General features: G+C 41.7%; 1 protein-coding gene and 1 long non-coding RNA gene across 4 annotated transcripts; one reads left to right on the top strand and one right to left on the bottom strand.

The window, feature by feature from the left end:
* Positions 1-1,111: 1,111 nt before the first annotated feature.
* LOC113016037 (butyrophilin-like protein 2) lies at positions 1,112-12,453 on the bottom strand. Of its 2 annotated transcripts, none has more exons than XM_026158510.1 (6): positions 12,350-12,453; positions 11,144-11,494; positions 10,063-10,395; positions 9,892-9,984; positions 7,974-8,306; positions 1,112-1,167 (listed from the first exon to the last, which is right to left on the bottom strand). In XM_026158510.1, the coding sequence occupies exons 1-6, from the start codon at positions 12,384-12,386 to the stop codon at positions 1,112-1,114; spliced, it is 1,203 nt and encodes a 400-aa protein (XP_026014295.1). In that variant the 5' UTR covers positions 12,387-12,453. The 2 variants fall into 2 exon arrangements, with proteins under 2 accessions (XP_026014295.1, XP_026014286.1); XM_026158501.1 differs by lacking the exon at positions 1,112-1,167 and adding an exon at positions 7,460-7,871.
* On the top strand, positions 1,507-7,034 carry LOC113016368 (uncharacterized). 2 transcript variants are annotated; one of them, XR_003271222.1, is made up of 6 exons: positions 1,507-1,806; positions 2,713-2,773; positions 2,885-2,929; positions 4,510-4,665; positions 4,869-4,963; positions 5,906-7,034. It is a non-coding gene; the product is annotated as an uncharacterized LOC113016368 (long non-coding RNA). The 2 variants fall into 2 exon arrangements; XR_003271221.1 differs by having other exon boundaries at positions 2,885-2,933.
* Positions 12,454-22,826: the final 10,373 nt, after the last annotated feature.

Below are 22,826 nucleotides of genomic sequence, written 5' to 3'. Positions count from 1 at the left end.
ACAGTAGAGACTAATTTGTGGACTATTTCAGTTTATTTCTTCCTAAGTAAGCAAGCTTAAATTCAGCTTTCTAAAATTTTACATGTTAAATAAAAGAAATTCAGCTCTTTGCATCACCAGTTTTGAATCTTGTGTATTTTGCTGTTGTTAAATTGTTACAAAACTGAAACTTTGCTGAAGCAGCAGGAACCCTGGCTTCATCTAACACATCAGGACCACCTGCTCCATCACAAACACCACAGAAGAAGAACAACAAGGATTAGATTAAAGGTCAGCCAGCTGTTTTTATTTTGTGTGTTAACAGATAATAACCGATCTAAAAAAGCAGATGGAAAGCTGACAGATTTGAGCTCTGCTGCTCATTTCCATGTGTAGTCCCTGTGCAGGTCACATGACTCTATCCAACAGTCCAGAGAAGAAAGATGAGTAACCTTCCTGTCATGTTCAGGTCGAATCCAATTTACAACTTAAAACACTCATAAATATTGTGTTTTCCATCCGATTGGCTCGAGGCCTTATGACATCCTCCCCACTATGCACTTGAACATATAAAAGTGATGAGCACCTCTTTCACTGAATTTTGAGTGTTTTAATCAACCATGTTACATCTGCGGTGTTCCTGGTCAAACCATAGGAAATGCCCCCCCCCCCCCATTGCCTGAACGACCCACTGACGACCCACTGAACTGTATTTGGTGGTGAAAAATGTTTGTTATGCTAATTTAAGAGCTGTTAAAACTGACCGATCAGTTTTGACTGGAGCACTAAAGTGAAGGGGGGAGGAAACAGGATGGGTGGAGGGGGCTGCACCACATCTGAACACCAACAACAGGAAACTGGACTTAAAATAGAATCTGCGTTTCTGTGTTACAACGCTGAAACAGCCAAACCACAAAATGCAGTAAAAGTTCAAAGGTCAGAGTGACGGAGGTTGAACTCATAGAATAATAATTATTATAATATTTTACATTAAAACCAAATTTACAATTTAAAAAAAGGCAAATTAAATGAGAACAAAAAGCATTACTATGGTCCTGTGATCATGCTGTTTGACTCACAGCACTGGTCACACACAGATCAAACTGATTGATCAGCCATCAGAGGAGTCGGATCAATGGAGCTGCTTCTGTTCCTGATGTCCCGTTTGATCCTGGACCTGAACTCTCCCTGCAGAGGAGACACAAGACAGTCAGACACAATAGCACAAGCCAATAAACAACAAATAAACAAACCTACCATTTTTGTCTGATGAAGTTTCCCTTCCTCCCACTGTCTCTCCAGTTTTCAGAGGGTCTTCTTTCATCTCTGTTTGGTCTTTGTAAACCTGGTCCTCTTCTTCAGGCTGGTCTGAGGGTTTCTTATACACGTGGACCATCACTGATGGACCTGATTCTTCACGTATCCACCTCACCTCAGCATCTTCAGGCAGGTTTTGTGTGGTTATGAAGGGCAGCTGGACATGGACAGACTCCACCCGCATCAAGAACTGCACCTGCACTCAAAAAAGTCAACTAAGGCAGTTGTTTGATTAATTCAATAGACATTTGTCTATTTAACATGAACATATTGAGTTTAGGTTTTTAAATCATTATCAGTTGTTGGTTTAACATAAAATAACAAAAAGTTTAATGAACTAGATTTGCATTCTTCAGTTCAATTAAATGTAATTATTTTAAATCAACAACTCTAAAACCGATGCCTAGTGCGCATGCTCAAACTTCCCAAAAGTGAAGAGGCGGGAACGCGGAGAAGTTATATGTGTTCAGTGGACTGCCATTTCCCTCAGCGGAATCTTCCACAATACAGGTAAGTAATAAATAACTCAAAATATCTTAGTCAAACGAAGTTGTTTTGTCCATTAATTGTTTAACAATGTTTTTAATTCCAAATGTGTAAGTTGTCATTAGACAGCGGGAGTGGAGCAAATACAGTGAAAATCTGGTATTAGACGGTGCCAATCGGTACCGTCTAATACCTGATTTATAATCCGCTCTGGGTATATTTATACTATTATTAGCATTTCCACTTCATTGTTTTTCTTTTTTTTTTTTTTTTTTACCCGTTTTTGCAGTTAGTCTTATAGTGTTTTTAGCGGTTATTGATATGTTTAATTCAATATTTAACACGTTTGTAATTCACTTTCAAAGTAAATGAAGTTAGCTAAAGCTAGTATGGTTGTCTCATTGAACTTCTACCTAGCTCTGTTAGCATTCACTTTGGTTTTAAATGACGGTTATTGCAAGACATGGTCTTTGTTCACTTTTTTTATTATCATTTGCATTTTTTCTTTCTTTCTTTCTTTCTCTCTCCTTTTATTTTAAGCATTCGGCCTCTCACAGTAATGCAAGTTAAACTAGCATGCGCGATTTGCTAAATATTAGCTGTGTCCAAATTCAGGGGCTGCATCCTTCGAATTGACTTGATGCTAGTGCATGGGAAAAAGAGCATAAACACGAGGTCAGAGGAAAAGGCAATGGCGGATAGTTATGAAAATTGCCTGTCGGACCTATACCGCAACTACCAGCATCTTTATTGCATAGTGTGAAACACTGCTATTACATTTGGCAACAGATTGGATATTTATCTGTGAATTTTTTATTGCAAGAGGTATTTATATGTATTTGTATTTTTTTTTATACATTTGCAACAAAGTAAAAAAAAATCCACTGTGGAATTTTTATAAAATAATTTTTTCTGTTTTCTTTACCATAGTAACACCACAAAGAAAGCTGACCCCTTTTTCTGATTGTTTGTGCCTCCTCTTTAATACATGGTAAGCCTTTTACCATCATATATTTTTTATGATAGTTTTATGATTTAATCAAAGTGAAAAAAAGGTGCCAATAAAACTATCCTTAAAACTGCTTTTCTTTTTTTCTTTCAGTGACTTGTATGTGGCAGTGCAAGCGTTGTTCCATCAGGGAGAGTAGTAGGTACAGTTATTGAAACACTGTACAGGGCTCGCAAAATGGCTAGCCCGACGTCCCAGGGCTAGCGATTTTTCCAGTCGGGCTACCAAAATCTATCTCTGCCCTGCCCGTCGGGCTGTCATAAGAAGGAAAAATATATGTCAATGCTTCTGCATTCTTTCGGAAATGTAGCTGGGTAATTATGTCATTGGCATCGGTGAGCCACTGTCAATATGTGACATATTGAAATCGCGTTTGAATTTGCGCTTGTTTTTTGCTTTCACTTTGCAATCGCGCGACCTGTGTATAGAGAGCGACAGCACTGATCTGTGAGTGATGATAATTTGTGCACCAATTCCTCTGACATCGTCTTATCAATCGTTAGCTTACTATGCAAACATGACAAGTGAAATCTCCCACAGCTTAAACATGTGAGAGGTTGATCGCGCAGACAATCGCTGAGTGTTATGTGAGTGCGTGTGTAAAAGCAGCAGGATATTAATTGTAGTTCTGCTTAGCCAAATAAGACAGGTCAGGGTGAAGAAGTGACAGCCAAAGAAAAGCTTACCACAAAACGGAAAAGTTATGACAAATCAGACTATAAGGCAAAAAGAAAGTGCAGCTTTATGGTTTCATGGACAAAAGAATTTCTGTGGCTGCAACATGACGAGCTATATAACCGGGGCTGCACATAAGTGGTCCGCAAGTGCGTATTTGCTGTCAAAATAAAAAACGCGCACAAGATAAGAAGTTGCAACGCGTGTTTGCATACATAAGATTTTCTGGAGGAGGACATATTTATTTAGAACTCTTAAATATGTCGAAGAAGCTCCTTTAAGCAATTACTTTGGTTTTCCTCCACCTCCAAAGAAATGTCAGAAGGAGTCCGAACCACAAAAGAAGCGCGTATTCTCGCAAAAGTGGTTGCAGGAGGTGAGCTGGCTTCAAACAAATGATGAACACACAGATGTGGTGCAGAATGTGCCGTGAAAATCCCACTCTAGGACAAAAACAGTGCCTTTTATATGGATGCAAACGTGCGTTGCAACTTCTTATCTGTTGCGCGTCTTTTATTTTGACAGCGAATGCGCACATGCGGACCACTTATGTGCACCCGTGTAAATAACATAATGTTCTGCCGGGTGTGTTGTTGGTTTTCCCTCGATTTCTGAGTCGACAAGCGCCTTTGTTACTGGGACCAGTCATTTTAAGAAAGGCCCCCATTAGAAATGGATTATTGCTCAGTCTGCAATATCTTTCCCAGAACAAACACCAATTGCAAATAATATACTAAAAATAAACCTGAAAAATCTGTTTAGAACAGCATACTGTGTTGCAAAGAGTGAACTACCACTGGTGCAATTTAGCAGTCTTTGCAAACTTCAAAAAGCAAATGGCCTAGATCTTGGTTCCACTTGCCTCTTACTTGTGACTTTAGTGGAAATTTCAAATTCAGTATCTGACACAGACTGATTCATGTCCTACACAGACAGCACTGATGTCTGCATGGTCTTCTAAAAGCAGCTTTAGTCAGCTTAGATGTGAAGTGAGTGAAATATACAGTTGCGTTTTTAATCAATGTATTTGTTCTCTATTGCAGATTGAGAAGGAGTTTCTGCGAATCACCACAAAGCCTCTGCTATCTACTTTCTTTGCCGAGCTTGACCAATACGCGCCACGCTTAATGGAAATCTTTCTGACCAAAGGAGGGACACGTGGAAAGAAAATAAGAGGTCTCATGCTTGCCATCTCCAAGGTTTGTATTAGGATTGAGTAGACTTTGTCATAGGCAGCAAAAATAACTTTTATTTGGAGATGAAGTTGTCAATTTTGTTTCGGCTTAACAAGTGGTACATGCCAGGTTCTAACCTAAAGAATAATTATGCAAGTTAACTGATTACCCTAGCTTTAAGAAAAACAGACTGGTTTTGGCTCATATTATCTCCTCCTCCTCTCCAGCATGACAACATCCATACCAGACGAGCATGCATCTTGAAGTCTTTGTGCATCCACCTAAACGAAGACGTTAATAGAAGTTAATAAAGGAGGACTTGGTGAGCCATTGTGACAGCATGTTGTCTGTAACATTCTCATACAAATTGTGACGTTGCCTCAAATGCAAATCATTAAAATTAAAATTTTGAGATTAGCAACAAGACACCTGGTATTGGGGAAAGGATGTCTTGAATACCAAACAGTATTAAGCGTTGCAATAAAGAATTTCTGGAATTTGGTATTGGAAGGAAAGAAATTTATGCCTACTTAAACTTGATACACAAACATACAATGCATTTAACATGCATCAAGACTATATTGCTTTTGAATCTGTACTTGGATTAAAACAAGTCCTGTTGTTTTTTCATTGTTATGGTCATCAGTATTTGTAAATAGAAATGTCTATGAACTTTGAGCTGTTTAGTACTAACACTTCTATACCTGTTTTATTTTAGCAGCTGAGTTAGCCTTTTCTCGAGTCCTGTCCCCCTAAGTTACTCTTGCTACGTCCGACAAACAAATGGTTTCCTCTGCGCACCAATGGGTACCCGAATGTGCGAGCAGACATGCTTCATAATGTTCGGTACATTTACCTGGGAATGGGGCCATACACACTGTTTAATCCATTCACGTTGTTTTTGACTTTGTGAATGGAAAGAACACAACTCCTCCAGACACAATCTCTCGGCGTATCGGTGGGCACACCGCTTCTCCATCTTGCTTGAGGTTAATGTTTGTCAGACACAGTAACGGTTGCTATAATGTGTAATTGGACAATGGCCCTTTCGGGGGAGGGGCCGGTGAGAGGTCAATTATGCCACCTCTTTTGACATGAGAGGTGTATTTTATAATTTATGTATTGGAGTAATTACTAACAACTACTTTAGTGGTGTAATTTTCTGTTTATTACTTTGACTACTTGGATTTTATGAACAGCATAGAAACAGTTGTTTAAACAATCTCTTAAATTTTACTTTGTTGTCTTATACTTTTTCATGTAGGATACGGACAGCGAGGCAAAAAGCTGCATGGAGCAAACTGTGATGGGGGTGTACGTCATCCAGAAGGAGGGTGCTGAACCTGAAGATGACCCAGAGGACGTTGGTGTCGTGATTGAGGGTGTGGAGGCTAACACTGATTTGGGTAACATTGCACAAGCATGTGCTCTGTTGTTTGGACTCATATACCGTTTGAACCTGAGCTACCCACCAGAACTTAAATGCACCTTTGAAGTCCTCCAGAAGATACTTTTAAATCTTGATGGACAAAAGCTGTCTTCAAAGGTACAGTTTCTGAAAAACAAGCTTATGGGGTGAGAGCACTTGAAAATGACTGATAGGTCTTGAATGGTTCATTGGTGCAATGGTGATTTCCAATATATAATGTTAATATTTGAGTTGTTTATATTTTTTTTCTTTCATTTAAAACATTTTTTTTTAAGTTTTTGGATTCTCTCTGTTGGGCAATTCACCTTTTATACAGCACTGCAGATGATTTTTGTTTGTCCTTATATAGATGGCTCAAAATGGATCAGAAGTACTGACAGAAGTACTATGTTGTGTTTATGTATCAAGGTCCTGTAAAGTTTAAGACCACTGCCACCTGTTAAGTTCACTGTATTATTGTTTCCATTTTGCTTGCTAGCATGTTTTAAAACACAGCAAAACTATATTGCTAGCTGTGGAGGACTGCAACCAAAATTAAAAAAATAAATACAGAAATATAAAAATTGGTCAAACTAATAATTATTTCAATGAGATACACCAAACAAATATAGATTTTCATCACCTATGGAATTTTTTGTTGTTGTTGTATTGCCCCCAAAATATTTCTAATTATTTTATTTTATTTTTCCAAATTCACACAATTCGATTTTGTCACATGTTTTAACTTGCCAAGTGGGAGATGTATTTTTATCTTTTAGTTTAATTTTTTAAAATGCAGTCGATATATTGAGCAAATTTTGCATCTGTTTTTAGTTGTGGAAGCTTTGGTTCCAACATATTACCTATGTAAATAAGTATTCTAACATTTTACCTTTTGAAGTGGCATAATGCTTGCAGGTGTACAAAAATGGTAAGCTTTTATATTGTCCACTAAATCCAGTTAATAAAGATAATGTTATCATAATCTGATTGTGACTTTTTTTGTAAAGTAGTGGGTTTCTAAATGTGTAACAAATGTAAACAAATCTAATTGAAATAATTTGGTTGAAATGAGTGAAATCATTGCCTTGATTAACAAAGTAGTTGTTGAAACAACAAGATTTAATTCTGTTTTCCTAAACTTTTTAAATTGTGTAGAATGAATTAAAACAAATTTCACTCTACATACTTAAATAAATCACTTCAAATCAATGTAAGTATAGTATGTTGATCCAACGTAATCTGATTACATTAAACCACCAAATGCTAAATGTGTTGGTTTGACATGATCGAAAAGGGTTTATTGTACTTGGTTAAATTGTGTGCAAAAAGGGTGCCATGATTAAATTGTGTTCATCCAACAACAGATTTTTTTGAGTGTGAGAGACTGAGAGGACAACAAACACAACATGAGCTGTGAATTCATAACTTCATAGATTTATTTTGGCACCAAAATCAGAGCTTCTTCTACTTCTACAGATAAATCAACCTTTGACTCTGAGCAGCACAGTTTTCTTTCTGATTAAGTTTCCGTTCCTCCAGACCAAACACTTGTACTCTCCACTGTCAGCAACTGTGGGCTGTTTCAGGGTCAGACTGAGGTCTCCAGTTTCCAGCGGTTTTTCATTCATCACAGTTCGGCCTTTGTAAACCTCGTGCTGTTCTTCATGCTGGTCAGAGCCGTTCTTATACACGTTGACATTCAGTGATGGTTCAGGCTCTTTGCGTTTCCACTCCACTTTAGTATCTTCAGGCAGGTTTTCTGTGGTTATGAAGGGCAGCCGGACAGACTCCGCCCCCACCTTAAACTGCACCTGACAGACTAAGAAGACAACAAACACAACATGAGCTGTGAATTCATAACTTCATAGATTTATTTTGGCACCAAAATCAGAGCTTCTTCTACTTCTACAGACAAACCAACCTTTGACTTTGAGCAGCACAGTTTTCTTTCTGATGAAGGTTCCCTTCCTCCAGACCAAACACTTGTACTCTCCACTGTCAGCATCTGTGGGGTATTTCAGGGTCAGACTGAGGTCTCCAGTTTCCAGCGGTTTGTCATTCATCACAGTTCGGCCTTCGTAAACCTCGTGCTGTTCTTCATATTGGTTTTGGCCGTTCGTAAACACGTGAGCCTTCTGGAACGGCTCGTAACGTTCCCATATCACTTGAATTTCCCCTGACAGGTGTTTTGTGGTTTTGAAGGGCAGCGTGACAGATGTTTCCCCATCCTCCACCTTCACCTTCACTGGAATAACTGAAAGAACAACAAATACAGACAGCAGCAGGTTTTCAGAGGTTTAGATAAAGCTGAAGGACAGAAGCACATCAGAGCAGGAGGAACAGTAACATCCCTGTTTACAGGATGGGGTTTTAAGATATCATGGAAATGCACATTGATTTGGGATTCTCCTTGATGATGGAGAACCATCTCTCCTCTTGATCACCTCGACCCCAAGAAGCTGCTCAGAGTTGTCATCGTGTATGAAGAGGACACTATGTACTACTTCCTTCATTTCAGCTGAGTTCCCCTGTGTGAAAGCACGATTTCTTTTAATTCAGCAGCGCTTTGGAACTGAAGCAGGCTGGATGTTGACATGTCTGACTAAAGCTAACAGAGCACAAACCAGAGGACAGCTGAACCTCAGGACTAAACTAAATAAATCCCAAACTCTGAAACCTCCCAGAGACATTTCCCTGCATTATGAGTTTAACACGATGGATACATGGTATCTGTTGGTGGTGTTTGTGAAGTTATGTCAAATAAACACTATGGATTTGTGAAAACTGTGTTTATTTTAAATGAAGAGGCTTCAGTATATTTAAGTTAAGCTGTCCTGAGGCTCCAACTGCTCAGCTGATCTTCTTAGTTTAATCCACTCGCACAAGCTGAATATTCTGTGAACCTCAGGTGGGTGATGTTTGCACCTGGCAGTTAATATTTGGATGTTCTGTTTGTCTTTGTGCTTTTCTGTTGTAAAGACTTGTTGGAGTCTTGAAACACTTTCATTTTCATTAAGCAATTCTTTATAAAGCCAAAGTAGTTCTCACTTTAGATCATCTAGAACAAAAGACATTAACTGTTAACTGCCTGAATTAACCATGATATGAAATATGAAACAAGTATTAACAAAACATGTATTAAAGCAAACAAATGTGCTTTTAAATACTTTGTTCATCAGACGTATAAAACAGACTTATTAATCAAGATTCTATATTTATATTGATATCAATTTATATCTATCTATTTATAAACTAAACACTAAGGATGAGTATTACTTTATAAATGATTAATTAAGCACTTACTACCTTACTAATGCTGCAGACGTGTTGGATGAAGAGCAGAAGCACAGACAGACTGAGCCTCCACAGTCGGCCATGTCTCACACACATCAGCACAGAAACCATGAAGATCTCATGTGTCTGAACATCTGAAGCTCTCCACCACATGACTGAGCACAACTCAAGGAGGAACATTTACTGAAGCTGCTGCAACATTTACTGTCAGCACATGTTTCCATGTCAGCTGCTGTTTACCACCACAGAAGAAGAACAGCTTGTCCACATGCAGCCTCTATGTCGGATCAATGCAGTGAAGCACACACACTGTTTAGTAAAGTCATGTTGTGGAGCTGTTTCACTGATCAATGACTGAGTCTGAAGGAGGTTTTCTGACTTCTGGAACAAACCTGGAAGTTTCTCTTCAGCTCTCTGTATCAGCTGTTTGTAACTCTCAACTCTTTCAGCTTCTGGAACAAGTTTGTGTGAGCCACAGTCAAGGAGCCACCAGAGGACACCTGCTGACCATCGGCATTATGGGTAGTGTAGTAGGAGACACTCACCTGACATGAAATAGTGCCGGAAATAAAATAGAAGACCTCCAGAAACTACTAGAAGAAGAACCAGGAGAGCTTTGGCCCAGGATGGAAATGGTTCTGTGATGAAAAGAAAACGAAAAGTTTTCTGACCTGTGTCCACAACATTGACCTCTGACCTGTAAGTACAGCACTTACTGTTGACCTGCAGCATTACTTTCCATCTGAGGATGTCTTTGTCCCTGTAGATGGTGCAGATGTATCCTCCACTGTCTCTCTCTGTGGGGTGTTTCAGGGTCAGACTGAGGTCTCCAGTTCTCAGTGGATCTTCATTCATCTTTGTTTGGTCTCTATAAACTTCATCCTGAGTCATAAGTTGGCCACTTTGGTTTGAATACTCACGAACCACCATGAGTCCGAGGTCAGAGCGAGTCCACTCCACTCTGGTGGCCTCGGGTATGTTAGGTTTTGTTTTGCAGGGCAGGATGACAGAGTCTGACCCTTCCTCCACCTTCACCTCCACCTGCTGATCTATGAGGAAAATGAACCATAATATCAGAAGCAGCAGCAGCCATGCTCATGGTAAAGAGAGAATTGATGTGCTCTGATCTCTGCTACCAGTAAAAATACATATTAATAATATATAAATATCATGATTCTCTCTCTTTTTGTTTAAAATGGTAACTAAACTGGACACTAAAACGGAGCTCCTGGGCCATCATAGATGGAGGCGGTGCCAAGTTTTGGATCCACAACATTCAAAATGATCTGCCTTTCCTCCAGACGTGCCACAAGTGGCAGCTTGAGGCCATTAAGGGAGCGTCACTAATTTCTCATGTTGGCACTTGTATAACACCCCCTTACCACACTACCTCCACACTCACATTATGAATGCATAACCCTGCTTCCTGTTCAGTAAATGAATAAATGAAAGCTACTTGATTGGAAGTGGATTCTTGTCAAGTTTATCTTCTTAAAATGACATCCTCTGTTACATGTTGTACATCGGTCTCTATTAGGCCTGTGAGCTGCAGGTTTTCTTGCGTATACAGGATGGAAAACCTTCTGAATCAAATCATCCAGATTTAGTAGAAACACCAAAAAATCTAGCTGTGAGATTTTGATGTTTGCAGACTGGTTACATCTGGAAAATATTAATGCCATTTTCCAGTTTTCAACAAAAGAAATTCCTTTTCTATCAACCTTTAGTTTGACATGTGATCTTTGACTTGTGATTATAGAAGGTGTGGTTTTTCTTTTTTTTGTTTGGGTTTCTTACCTTTGACATGCAGCTGTACGTCGGTCAGTTTCAGTTCTGCCCTTTCATTTCCGATGGAGCAGGTGTAGTTGCCACTATCAGTCATTTGAGGGTTTCTCAGAGTGAGGCTGAAGTCTGAACTGTCCAGAGCATCAGGCCTCATTGATGTGCGCCCGCTGTAAAGCTGGTTTTGTCCTGTTACATCATTTGTTTCCTCTCGTCTCACATGGACAGATTTGGGGTCGAGATCATTGCGAGTCCACAGCACTGTGGGGTTTTCCTCAGGTATAAAACCTGAGTACTCGCAAGGCAACAGGACAGATTTTTCCCCCTCATACACCTCCACTACCGGAGCCAGGGCATGCTGGGAAACTGGAAGGAGACACAAGCACACACAACAAAAACACTTATTATGTGTATGCAGTGGATTTTTTCCTTGGGTTGATATAAAGTCGAATATAAAGTGGTTTCAGAAAGTTGCAGAATATGTAACGTCACTCTCAGCCTTGTTTTATGAAAAGTATTCAAACGTGGATTCTTCCTCTCCAACAAACACTGAAAGGACATCAAAGATGTTAAAGAAAACTGATGGATGACTGAACAACACTGAGGTGAAAGGAGGAAACCATCTCTTATTTATATCTACATTTGGTTGAAAATGAACACAGATACAAGCAGATCTGAGCCCTGCAGGGCTAACAACGACACCGCAGTCCATTCATTTTTAACAAATAACCTCACCATGCAACAACATCAAATGAGGCAGAAACACAGTCACTCACACACACACACACACACACACACACACACACACAAAACAGTTTATTAGCAAATAGACATCCCAGTGTTACAACACATAAAAGTGTCACCACTGACAATGTTACACACAACTGGCGACACAACCAATTTTCATCTGTATCATTGGACACTTTTTCATCTTCTGTTTTTGCCATAGTCGTTAATCTTGTCAAACGTCACTACTCTCTGGCAGGTTTGTGGTTCTATCAGTAAGAAACAGAGACGTCTGGAACACACAGATAGTTCGTCTTAAACAGATATGAACTCAGCTGTAACCCTGTGAGCGCCCTGCATGAAGTCCCAGAGGGGGTTATAAGGAATAAAGTCAAGTAGAGTCAGTTTATATTCAGTAAACTCATGTTAGACTTTATGTTGTCTAAAAGCACAAACAGCTGTGTCGTTGTGTTTGCATTCAAAGAGCGCTCTTACCGAGTACGAGGAGCAGGAGTGGCAGCAACATCTTCATCTCCAGTTAAAGTCCTGATAACAACAACACGCAGCTGCTGCTGCACTAAAAGTTTGGTCCTCTTAAGTTAGACAGAGGAACACTGATAATTTCCTGCAGATTCTTCAAAATAAAACTCTTTTTTGTTCTTTTTTTTACTTTCACAATTAAACTCAGAGTAGAAACAACATGTTATTAGAAGCTGTCAATGGAAAATTGTATTTAGTAGTCAGTATAATCTTTTAGTGATATAAGTTTGCATATGATAGAATACTGCATGTAGTTATTTGTATTAGGAAATATTTAACCATGTATGCTTAGAGGCATATAATTAATTGTGTAGTGACAGGATGTGTGATCTCTAACAGGCTGCAGGCTTGGTGTGCACTCCAGGAATGCACCCCCACATCCTGGGAGCATGAGAGGTTGCACCTTGTTTTATTGTTTTATTGTTTTAACATAGCTATGTCTGTTTTAGTCTAAGTGCCTTTTTGCCTAGATGAACCGCTGGTCTTCTTCACTGTGTTATCTAGGGTGAACCATCTAGGGTGGGGGAGACTACCCTCTTTGTGACCAAGGATGTTTCCTTTTGTGCTTTCATGTTATATGACCCTTTAATCAGCAACACACACACACACACACGTACACCTCCACATTCCAATGTAAAGAACACTAACACGAACACTAACGCTCACTGAAGTATAAATAAAGACCGGGGGCAGTTTCTTAGCGCGAGTCTCTGAGACTGCCCTTGCTAGCAAGAAGTTCTGTGTGTTTCTCCTCTCTGAGTCTTTACTGAAGAAGTGTTTTAGAACATTTTCTTTAACAGAAGCGTTACTCCTTCTAGTAACATGTGTTTGCTGCCCTGAGGAATTAATTTTCTGCTGTCATTTAGAATTTAAATGTAGAAATTAAACTTAAAATTTTACAAAACCGACAGTAGGATTTTAAGCTTTGTCAAAACATTTTCATACATTTACATCGTTTTGTGAGGTTTCCTTCTTCACACCTGCAGTGAGGATGTGCAATACTGTTTGAATCACTTGTCATATTCCAAAGACATAACTTTGTTTGTTACTTCTTTACTTTTGTAAAAGTAAACAAAAAAATAGAAAGAAAAATCTTTATATCCAATCTTCCATTCGCTTCCGCTTATCCTTTTCAGGGTCGCTGGAGCCTATCCCAGCTGTCATGGGGCGAAAGGCAGGGTACACCCTGGACAGGTCACCAGTCTGTCACAGGGCTAACACATAGGGACAGACAACCATTTACACTCACATTCACACCTAGTGGCAATTTGGATTATCCAATTAACCTATCCCCACAAGCTGCATGTCTTTGGATGGTGGGAGGAAGCCGGAGTACCCGGAGAGAACCCACGCAAACACGGGGAGAACATGCAAACTCCACACAGAAAGACCCCGGCCTGATGGTGGAATTGAACTCAGGACCTTCTTACTGTGCGGCAACAGTGCTAACCACCGTGCCACCGTGCTGCCCTTGACAATCTTTATATTTAATTCTAATAAATACATGTATGTATTTTGGATTGCTGGTAAATGCCAACACCAGTAGGCGAAGTGTCTTGCCCAAGGACACAACGACCGAAACTGTCCAAGCTGGGGCTCGAACCGGCAACCTTCCGATTACAAGACGAACTGCCAACTCTTGAGCCAAGATCGCCCTTATTCTTAAAAACTAAAAAAAATCTCATATCTAAAGACTTTTAAACAACTGATAGCCAAAAAAAAGTACTGTACCATTAGAAACTGGGAAAAATTTGAAGTACTTGGATGACCAACTGTAAAATATGAATTAAACTAAACAGTGATTGATGACGTGTTGAATGTATAACAGTTGAAACCTAATCTTCAGGTATTAAAGCAACATACTGTGTGAACCTGATCTCTAAAAGTAGCAGAGCCACATCACATCCTGCAGCTCTCATAGACACGTTTATAAATGAGGCACTAAGTGGACTTCTCATTAGTGACATCAGTGACCATCTTCCAGTTTTTACAGTCTGTGAAGGTAATTACAAGATTAATAATTTGTACAGAAATAAAGATCACAGACGAGTAAGGACAGAGGAAACAATAAATGCTTTTAAAACGATTAAATAAATCAAAACTGGGTGAAATATATCAGAAACAAGATGTCAGTGTGTATGATGAATTCCTTAGAATATTTACATTATGATATAACACAAACTGCCCAATAAAGCAATATATTAGAAAACATAAATATATAGTGTGTCTATACATAATAAATGCATGTAAAAAGAAAAATGCACCAAACAGAAATGTCTTAAGACAGAAAACTGAAGAAGCTTAAAATGTTTATAAAAGATCCATCCATCCATCTTCATCCGCTTTATCCGGGGCCAGGTCGCGGGGGCAGCAGCCTAAGCAGAGAAGCCCAGACCTCCCTCTCCCCAGCCACCTCCTCCAGCTTATCCGGGGGAACACCAAGGCGTTCCCAGGCCAGCCGAGACATGTAATCTCTCCAGGGTGTCCTGGGTCTGCCCCAGGGCCTCCTCCAGGTGGGACATGCCCGGAACACCAACCCCAGGAGGCGCCCAGGAGGCATCCTTGTCAAATGCCCGAACCACCTCAGCTGGCTCCTTTCGATGTGGAGGAGCAGCGGCTCTACTTTGAGCCCCTCCCGGATGGCCGAACTTCTCACCCTATCTCTAAGGGAGAGGTCAGCCACCCTTCGGAGGAAGCTCATTTCCGCCGCTTGTATCCGCGATCTCGTTCTTTCGGTCACTACCCACAGCTCGTGACCATAGGTGAGGGTAGGGACATAGATCGACCGGTAAATTGAAAGCTTCGCTTTTACACTCAGCTCCCTCTTCACCACGACAGACCAGTGCAGCGTCCGCATCACTCCCGCCGCCGCACCATTCCGTCTGTCGATCTTCGGCTCCCTTCTCCCATCACTCGCGAACAAGACCCCGAGATACTTGAACTCCTCCACTTGAGGCAGGAACTCATCCCCGACCCGCAGTAGGCACTCCACCCTTTTCCGGCTGAGAACCATGGCCTCAGATTTGGAGGTGCTGATCCTCATTCCTGCTGCTTCACACTCGGCTGCGAACCGTTCCAGTGCGAGCTGGAGGCCTCCACCCGATGAAGCCAACAGAACCACATCATCTGCGAAAAGCAGAGATGAGATTCTGAGGCCACCGAAGTGAAAGCCCTCCGCCACTTGGCTGCGCCTAGAAATCCTGTCCATAAAAATTATCAACAGAATCGGTGACAAAGGGCAGCCCTGGCGGAGCCCATCACCCACCGGGAACGAGTCCGATTTATTGCCGGCAATGCGAACCAAGCTCTTGCAACGGTTGTATAGGGATCAAATGGCCTGTAGCAATGGGCCAGACACCCCATATTCCTGCAACACCTCCCACAGGACACCCCGAGGGACACGGTCGAATGCCTTCTCCAAGTCCACAAAACACATGTAGACTGGTTGGGCAAACTCCCATGCACCTTCAAGTATCCTCAAGAGGATAAAGAGCTGGTCCAGTGTTCCGCGACCGGGATGAAAACTGCATTGTTCCTCCTGTATCCGAGGTTCGACTAACGGACGAACTCTCCTTTCCAGCACCCTGGCATAGACTTTCCCAGGGAGGCTGAGGAGTGTGATCCCCCTGTAGTTGGAACACACCCTCCGGTCCCCCTTCTTAAAGATGGGGACCACCACCCCGGTCTGCTAGTCCAGGGGTACTGCCCCTGATCTCTACGCAAGATTGCAGAGGCGTGTCAACCAGGACAGCCCTACAACGTCCAGAGCCTTCAGGAACTCGGGGCGGACCTCATCAACACCAGGGGCTCTGCCACCAAGGAGTTGTTTAACTGCCTCAGTGACATTAAGGTGCAGGGAACAAACCCTCTCATCCACCGGGAAAAACCCCAACGTACCGGCAGCAAGCCGAGGGGATATTAGAATACCCACCCCAGCCCGCCGCCTCTCACCAGGGGCAACTCCAGACTGAGACAGAGTCCAGCCCCTCTCCAGGAGACTGGTTCCAGAGCCCAAGCCATGCGTAGAGGTGAGCCTGACTATATCTAGCCGGTACTTCTCAACCTCACGCACCAACTCAGGCTCCTTCCCCACCAGAGAGGTGACATTCCATGTCCCTATTGCCAGTCTTGGTAGCCGGGGATCAGTCCGCCAGGGCCTCCGCTCCTGGCCGCCGCCTGACACACAATGCACCCAACCCCTATGGCGCCTCCTGCGGGTGGTGGGCCTGCGGGAGGATGGGCCCATGTCTCCTCTTCTGGCTGTGCCCAGCCGGGCCCCATGGACTAAGGCCCGGCCACCAGATGCTCGCCCTCGGGCACCCTCCCCGGGCACCCTCCCCCGGCCTGGCTCCAGGGCGCGGCCCCGGTAACCCTATCCCGGACAGGGTAAACTGTTCCCTCGATGTTCTCTTCATAAGGGTCTTCCAACAGTGAATCTTCCTTCTTATATTCCAACAAAATGTGGTTCACTATAAAATAGGTGGGGTCTAAGACCCTTTAAAATATAATATTATATTTAGAAGATGCACATGTGCTGTTAAAAGAGGTCAGTGAAGAAGCAAATATACACTGAAAAAAATGCAATAGGGTGGTTGTTGAATTTGCATATAATTACTTCATATATCCAGCATGACTAATTTAAATTTTACATCTAAACATATTTTTGTCTTTTAATTTCCACATATTCTTTAAGGATATTCATTCTTTTAGAATAAATCATGTTGAGAAGAAACAAATTAGTCGTCTTTAATCCTCAAGCTTCGCCCCCTGGAAAGGTTATGGAGGAAAAATCGGCTGCACTCCCTCTCGCTTTGGAAAATCTACTACCATCTGGAGTTTTAAACTTGAAAGTAAATACGATTTTAAAGCATAAACACCAGTAAAAAAGAGTGTAGACCCTTTATATATGTGGACTTTTACTAGGGTGTTGTTATTTTACAGGTATGTTATTTAGCTCGTCAAATTCCAGCCACATAAATTCTTTTGTCCATGAAACCAAAGAAGCTGCGCTTTCTTTTTCCCTCATAGTCTGATTTGTCATAACTTTTCCGTTTTGTGGTAGGCTTTTCTTTGGCTGCCCCTTCTTCACCTTTACCTGTCTTGTTTGGCTCGGCAGAACTAAAATACCTGCATAAATCCATCTGCTCTTACACACATACTTACATAACGATCAGCAATTCTCTGCGCAATCAACCTCTATCACGTTTAAGCTTGCTGCAGGAGATGTTTGTCATGTCTGATAGTAAGCTAACGATTGATAAGACGATGCCAGAGGAATTGGTGCGCAATTAATCGTCACTCACCAATCAGTGCTGCCGCTCTCTACACACAGTTCGCACGATCGCAAAGTGAAAGTGAAAGCAAAAAACAAGCGCAAATTCAAACGCGATTTCAATGTGTCGCATATTGACAGTGGCTGATCGATGCCGATGACATAGTTACTCAGCTACATTTGCGAAAGAATGCAAAAGCATTGACATATCTTTCTTTCCTATGATAGCCCGACGGGCAGGGCTGAAATGGAAAAATCGCTAGAATCCATTTTTGTTCACCTAATGTGTTAATATTAACATTTTTTGGAATAGTGACACAGATTAAAATAAGATTTGGTATAATGTTCTTTGACCAGTGTTCTGTTGAATTAAATTTTGGAATTCTGCATTTTCTAGGCCACAGATGAAGCCATTATCCAACGATCTAATAAGGAAACAACCATGGGAATTTACATCATAAAGTCAAGAGATGCCAGCGGCAGCCCTGAGGACATTGGGATAGTCCTTGGAGGCCAGAGAGTCTTGCAGGATTTGGATAACTATACCCTAGCAGCTGCAATGCTGTTTGGATTAATGTACACTTTGAACCTCACCTACCCACTGGAAAAGTATACTTTCGAGGTATTATAGAAACTGGTTATGGAGCTCAAACGGAACAGCCTTTCAAAGAAGGCCCAGGTTTTCAGGACCAGACTGTACGATTGAACAGTTTTCCAGTTATGATGTGGGAAAAACTTTACAACAACCAAAGTAAAACAAATGACAGTATTAAAATATAAAACAAAGCTTAGACTTGTAGTTAAGTTTATCCAGTCTTTATTATAAGCACCGTGCTCATTCTTAACCAGCCTGCAAGTCCTGCATTTGGGTCCTCTTTCTCCATTTTCCACACAGTACACTGACAGAAGAACAACACCTGCTGCAAAGACACGAACTGGACCTAGTTGATGTCGACTTGTATGAGCGGCAGCAGACAGCACTCTTCTTTTTGGAAAAAGAGCTGAGGTGGAAGCCGTGGATCATCCTGTGCTCTAATGGGGTGATATGGTCATTAAGATAAGATGGGGCCTGATTATTTACGACCTTGTATGTGATGAGCAGGATTTTGAATTCAATTCTGGATTTAACAGGAAGCCAATGAGGGCCTGTCAGTACTCTTGCTGCAGCATTTTGGATTAACTGAAGACTTTCCTTCATGTAAATATTTAAAAAATTGTGTATGTTTCTGTTCTGTGTCTTGTGTACTGTTTGTATGTGTTTTTCTTGCTGCTGTTACACCCAAATTTCCCCCTGTGAGACAATTAAAGGATTTTTCTATTCTATTCTATTCTTTTCAGGGAATTTTTAGGACTTCCTGATAATAATGAATTACAGTCGTCCAGCCTGGAAGTAATAAATGCATGAACTAGTTTTTCAGCGTCACTCTGAGACAGGATATTTCTAATTTTAGAGATGTTGCGCTAATGGAAGAACGCAGTCTTACATATTTGCTTAATATGTGCATTGAAGGACATGTCCTGGTCAAAAATGACTCCAAGGTTCCTCACAGTGTTACCGGAGGCCAAGGTAATGCCATCCAGAGTAAGAATCTGGTTAGATACCATATTTCTAACATTTTCAGGGCCGAGTACAATGACCTCAATTTTATCTGAATTAAGAAGCAGAAAGTTAGCGGCCATCCAGGTCTTTATGTCTTTAAGACATTCCTGCAGTTTAACTAATTAGTGTGTGTTATCTGGCTCCATGGACAGATAGAGCTGGGTGTCATCCGCATAGCTGTGAAAATGTATGCTTTTGTCTTCTAATGATGCTGCCTAAGGGAAGCATGTATAATGTAAACAGAATTGGTCCTAGCACTGAACACTGTGGAACTAATTGACCACTGCAGTGCAGTACCTGTAATACCTACAGCATGTTTTAATCACTCTAATAGGATATTATGGTCAACAGTATCAAATGCAGCACTAAGGTCTAGCAGGCTGTTTCTGTGCTGTGATGAGCTCTGAAACCTGAGTGAAACTCTTCAAATAAACCATTCCTCTGCAGATGATCTGTTAGCTGTTTGACAACTATTCTTTCAAGGATGTTTGATATGAAAGGAAGGTTGGAGATTGGCCTATAATTAGCTAAGACTGCTGGGTCTAGAGATGGCTTTTTGAGTAAAGGTTTAACTACAGCTAGCTTGAAGGCCTGTGGTACATAGCCGATCATTAGAGATAGGTTGATCATATTTAAGATTGAAGAATTAATTAATGGCAGGACTTCTTTGGAGCAGTTTTGTGGGAATTTGGTCTAAAAGACACGATGATTTGGAGGAAAGTAATTATTGAAGTTAACTCAGAAAGATCAATTGGAGAAATTGGAGATAATATTACATCTGTGAGATTTCTCACAAAAGAGCTCTGACTTTTTGTCAGCCTGGCTACAGTGCTGAAGAGAAATCTAGGATGGTTCTTATTTTCTTCAATCAATGATGAATAGTGGGATGTTCTGGCTTTGCAGAGGGCTTTCTTATACAACAACAAACTTTTTCTCCAGGCTAAATGTGTCATGGTCCTGGGTCGTTTGACCCAGCATTTTGTGTTTAATATTATTATCTCATGTCCTACTTAATTCTGGTTTTGGTTTCCTGTGTCCTCCCCTTGTGCTCTCTTCGTGTCCCTGAGTTTGTGTTTGTGAATTTCCTATTTTCCTTTGAAGGTCCCGTGTCATGTTAGCGTATTCTGTTTTACTTCCTTGTCTTGCCTAATTAGGTTCAGCTGTGTTTCCCTCTGGTGTGTCATTCCCTCGTTATCTCATGTGTATTTATAGCGTGTGCCTGCCTATGTTCCTTGTCGCGTTGTCTGTGTAACTCTGCCTTCTCTATTCTCCATCCCATGTTCGTCCTGGGATATTATGGTTTCAGGTTTGTTCTCTAGTTTTCCCAGTTTAGGTTATGTTTTAGTTCTGTACTCGACACCCTCGCTTTTGTTGTTTTCACCTCTCATAACACTTAGAGCCCCGGAGAGCAGCCAGTTGGCTTTTCTACCATTAAAACCCTCCTACCAGCCAAATGGCTTTTAGCTAGGCTTTAGCTTCAGCCAAGTGGAAGCTAAATTGGCTAGTCATTCATATGTAAATTAGGTTGTTACCTGGGAATTCTGGAGGGAGGGGAGTGGGGGGTGTGAATGAGGGGGTGGGGGAGCTGCTAAAAGCTGTGAACTTCCTTTTGTGTTCGTCTTGATGCATTCTCAATCATCCAGGGAAATAAATCTCCAAAAGTCACCAACTTGGAGTGTTTCAGTTTGCCATCTTAGGGAGAAATCAACACACATGGGTGTATGTCCTTTGTTGCTGACATTTATTGATAAAAACAGTACAAAAAACCAACCATTTGTACACATATTTACAAATAATAATAAAAAGTGAGTGAGTACATTTCAACATTTTCAGCAATCACTCACAATCCTCAAACAATCCTCACAAGCGCCCCTCCAACGGCCAAACACATCTGTTCTCGATTGGATTATTACATTTGTGATTGACATGACATTGACCAATCAGATGAAAGGAAGAAAAATAGGGTCAAACTTCGTACTTGTAACTTGCAGGGTTTTTTTTTTTTTTTTTTTTTGGCTAAGTCCACACACAAATCTTTTTTACACATACAAATCCTGATTTAGTGTAGAAAATATTTATGACCACATTTTGAGCCCATACTTAAAGGGTTAAAGTACGCAGCCTTAACGGTCCACAAGGGCTGTGTACTCAAAGACCCCTAAGGCTGGGAGTGAGAGGCTTGTGAAATGGGACGGTCTAGCCTCCATCGCGCTGCCCAGGTTGCCTAGCAACCATTATACTAACAGCTGGAAACGTTTCATACAGCTTTGTTTGACAGAAATGAAGGAGAACATATCTTGTTCATTTGTTTGTTTCAACATGAGCTTTGTGTGATTAGCTGAGTATCTGAGGCTGAGACCTCGGGACTGTAATGGGATGAATGGGATGAATGTGCCTGATCCCATCTGCCGGTGGATCACTGACTTCCTGACGGACAGGAATTAGCATGTGAGGCTGGGAAAGAATGTCTCGGACTCCCGGACCATCAGCACCGGCTCCCCTCAGGGCTGTGTTCTTTCTCCTCTGCTCTTCTCCCTGTATACCAACTGGTGCACCTCCACCCACCAGTCTGTCAAGCTAATCAAGTTTGCAGATGACACCACCGTTATTGGACTCATCTCGGACGGGGATGAGTCTGCCTACAGGAGGGAGGTTGAACGTCTGGTGTCCTGGTGCAGCCACAACAACCTGGTGCTGAATGCCCAGAAGACAGTGGAGATTATTGTGGACTTCAGGAAGCACACAGCCCCACTCCCCCCCATCATCCTGACTGACACCCCCATCACCTCTGTGGACTCATTCCGCTTCCTGGGTACCACCATCACCCAGGACCTGAAGTGGGAGCCCACCATCACCTCCGTCATCAAGAAAGCCCAGCAGAGGATGTACTTCCTGAGGCAGCTGAAGAAATTCAACCTGCCAACACGGACGATGATGCAGTTCTACACTGCAATCATCGAGTCCATCCTCACCTCCTCCATCACCGTGTGGTACGCTGGAGCCACTATCAGGGACAAACAGAGACTGCAGCGTGTTGTGCGCTCTGCTGAGAAGGTGATTGGCTGCAGACTCCCATCTCTGCAGGACCTGCACACCTCCAGGACACTGGGGCGTGCAGCTCGGATCTCAGCTGACCCTTCTCACCCTGGACACAGTCTGTTTGACCTGCTCCCCTCAGGCAGGAGGCTCCGGTCCATTCGCACCAGAACCTCTCGCCATAAGAACAGTTTCTTCCCCTCTGCTGTCGGACACATGAACAATAACCATATGACTGTCCCCGCCACTAACACATGACCCTACGCTGTGTCACTGCATCATTCCATGTTTGGCACTGATCACCACCTGCACTCGTATATATCTTTCAACGTAGCACTTTTAATTCTTATTCTTACTTTTATTTTTTTTTCATGTCTATTTAAGTGCTATTTATGACACTATGTTTGCACTGAAGCACCGCAGCAATTTCCTAATGTTGTAAACCTGCTCAACATTTGGCAATAAACCCCTTTCTGATTCTGATTCTGATTCTGATTCTAAAACATGATTGTTGGGCTTCATTT

Source organism: Astatotilapia calliptera, chromosome 3 (genome assembly GCF_900246225.1).
Source record: "Astatotilapia calliptera chromosome 3, fAstCal1.2, whole genome shotgun sequence".
Classification (NCBI taxonomy): domain Eukaryota; kingdom Metazoa; phylum Chordata; class Actinopteri; order Cichliformes; family Cichlidae; genus Astatotilapia; species Astatotilapia calliptera.
Note: the sequence above shows the minus strand (reverse complement) of the source record. Positions and strands in the feature narration are given on the sequence as shown.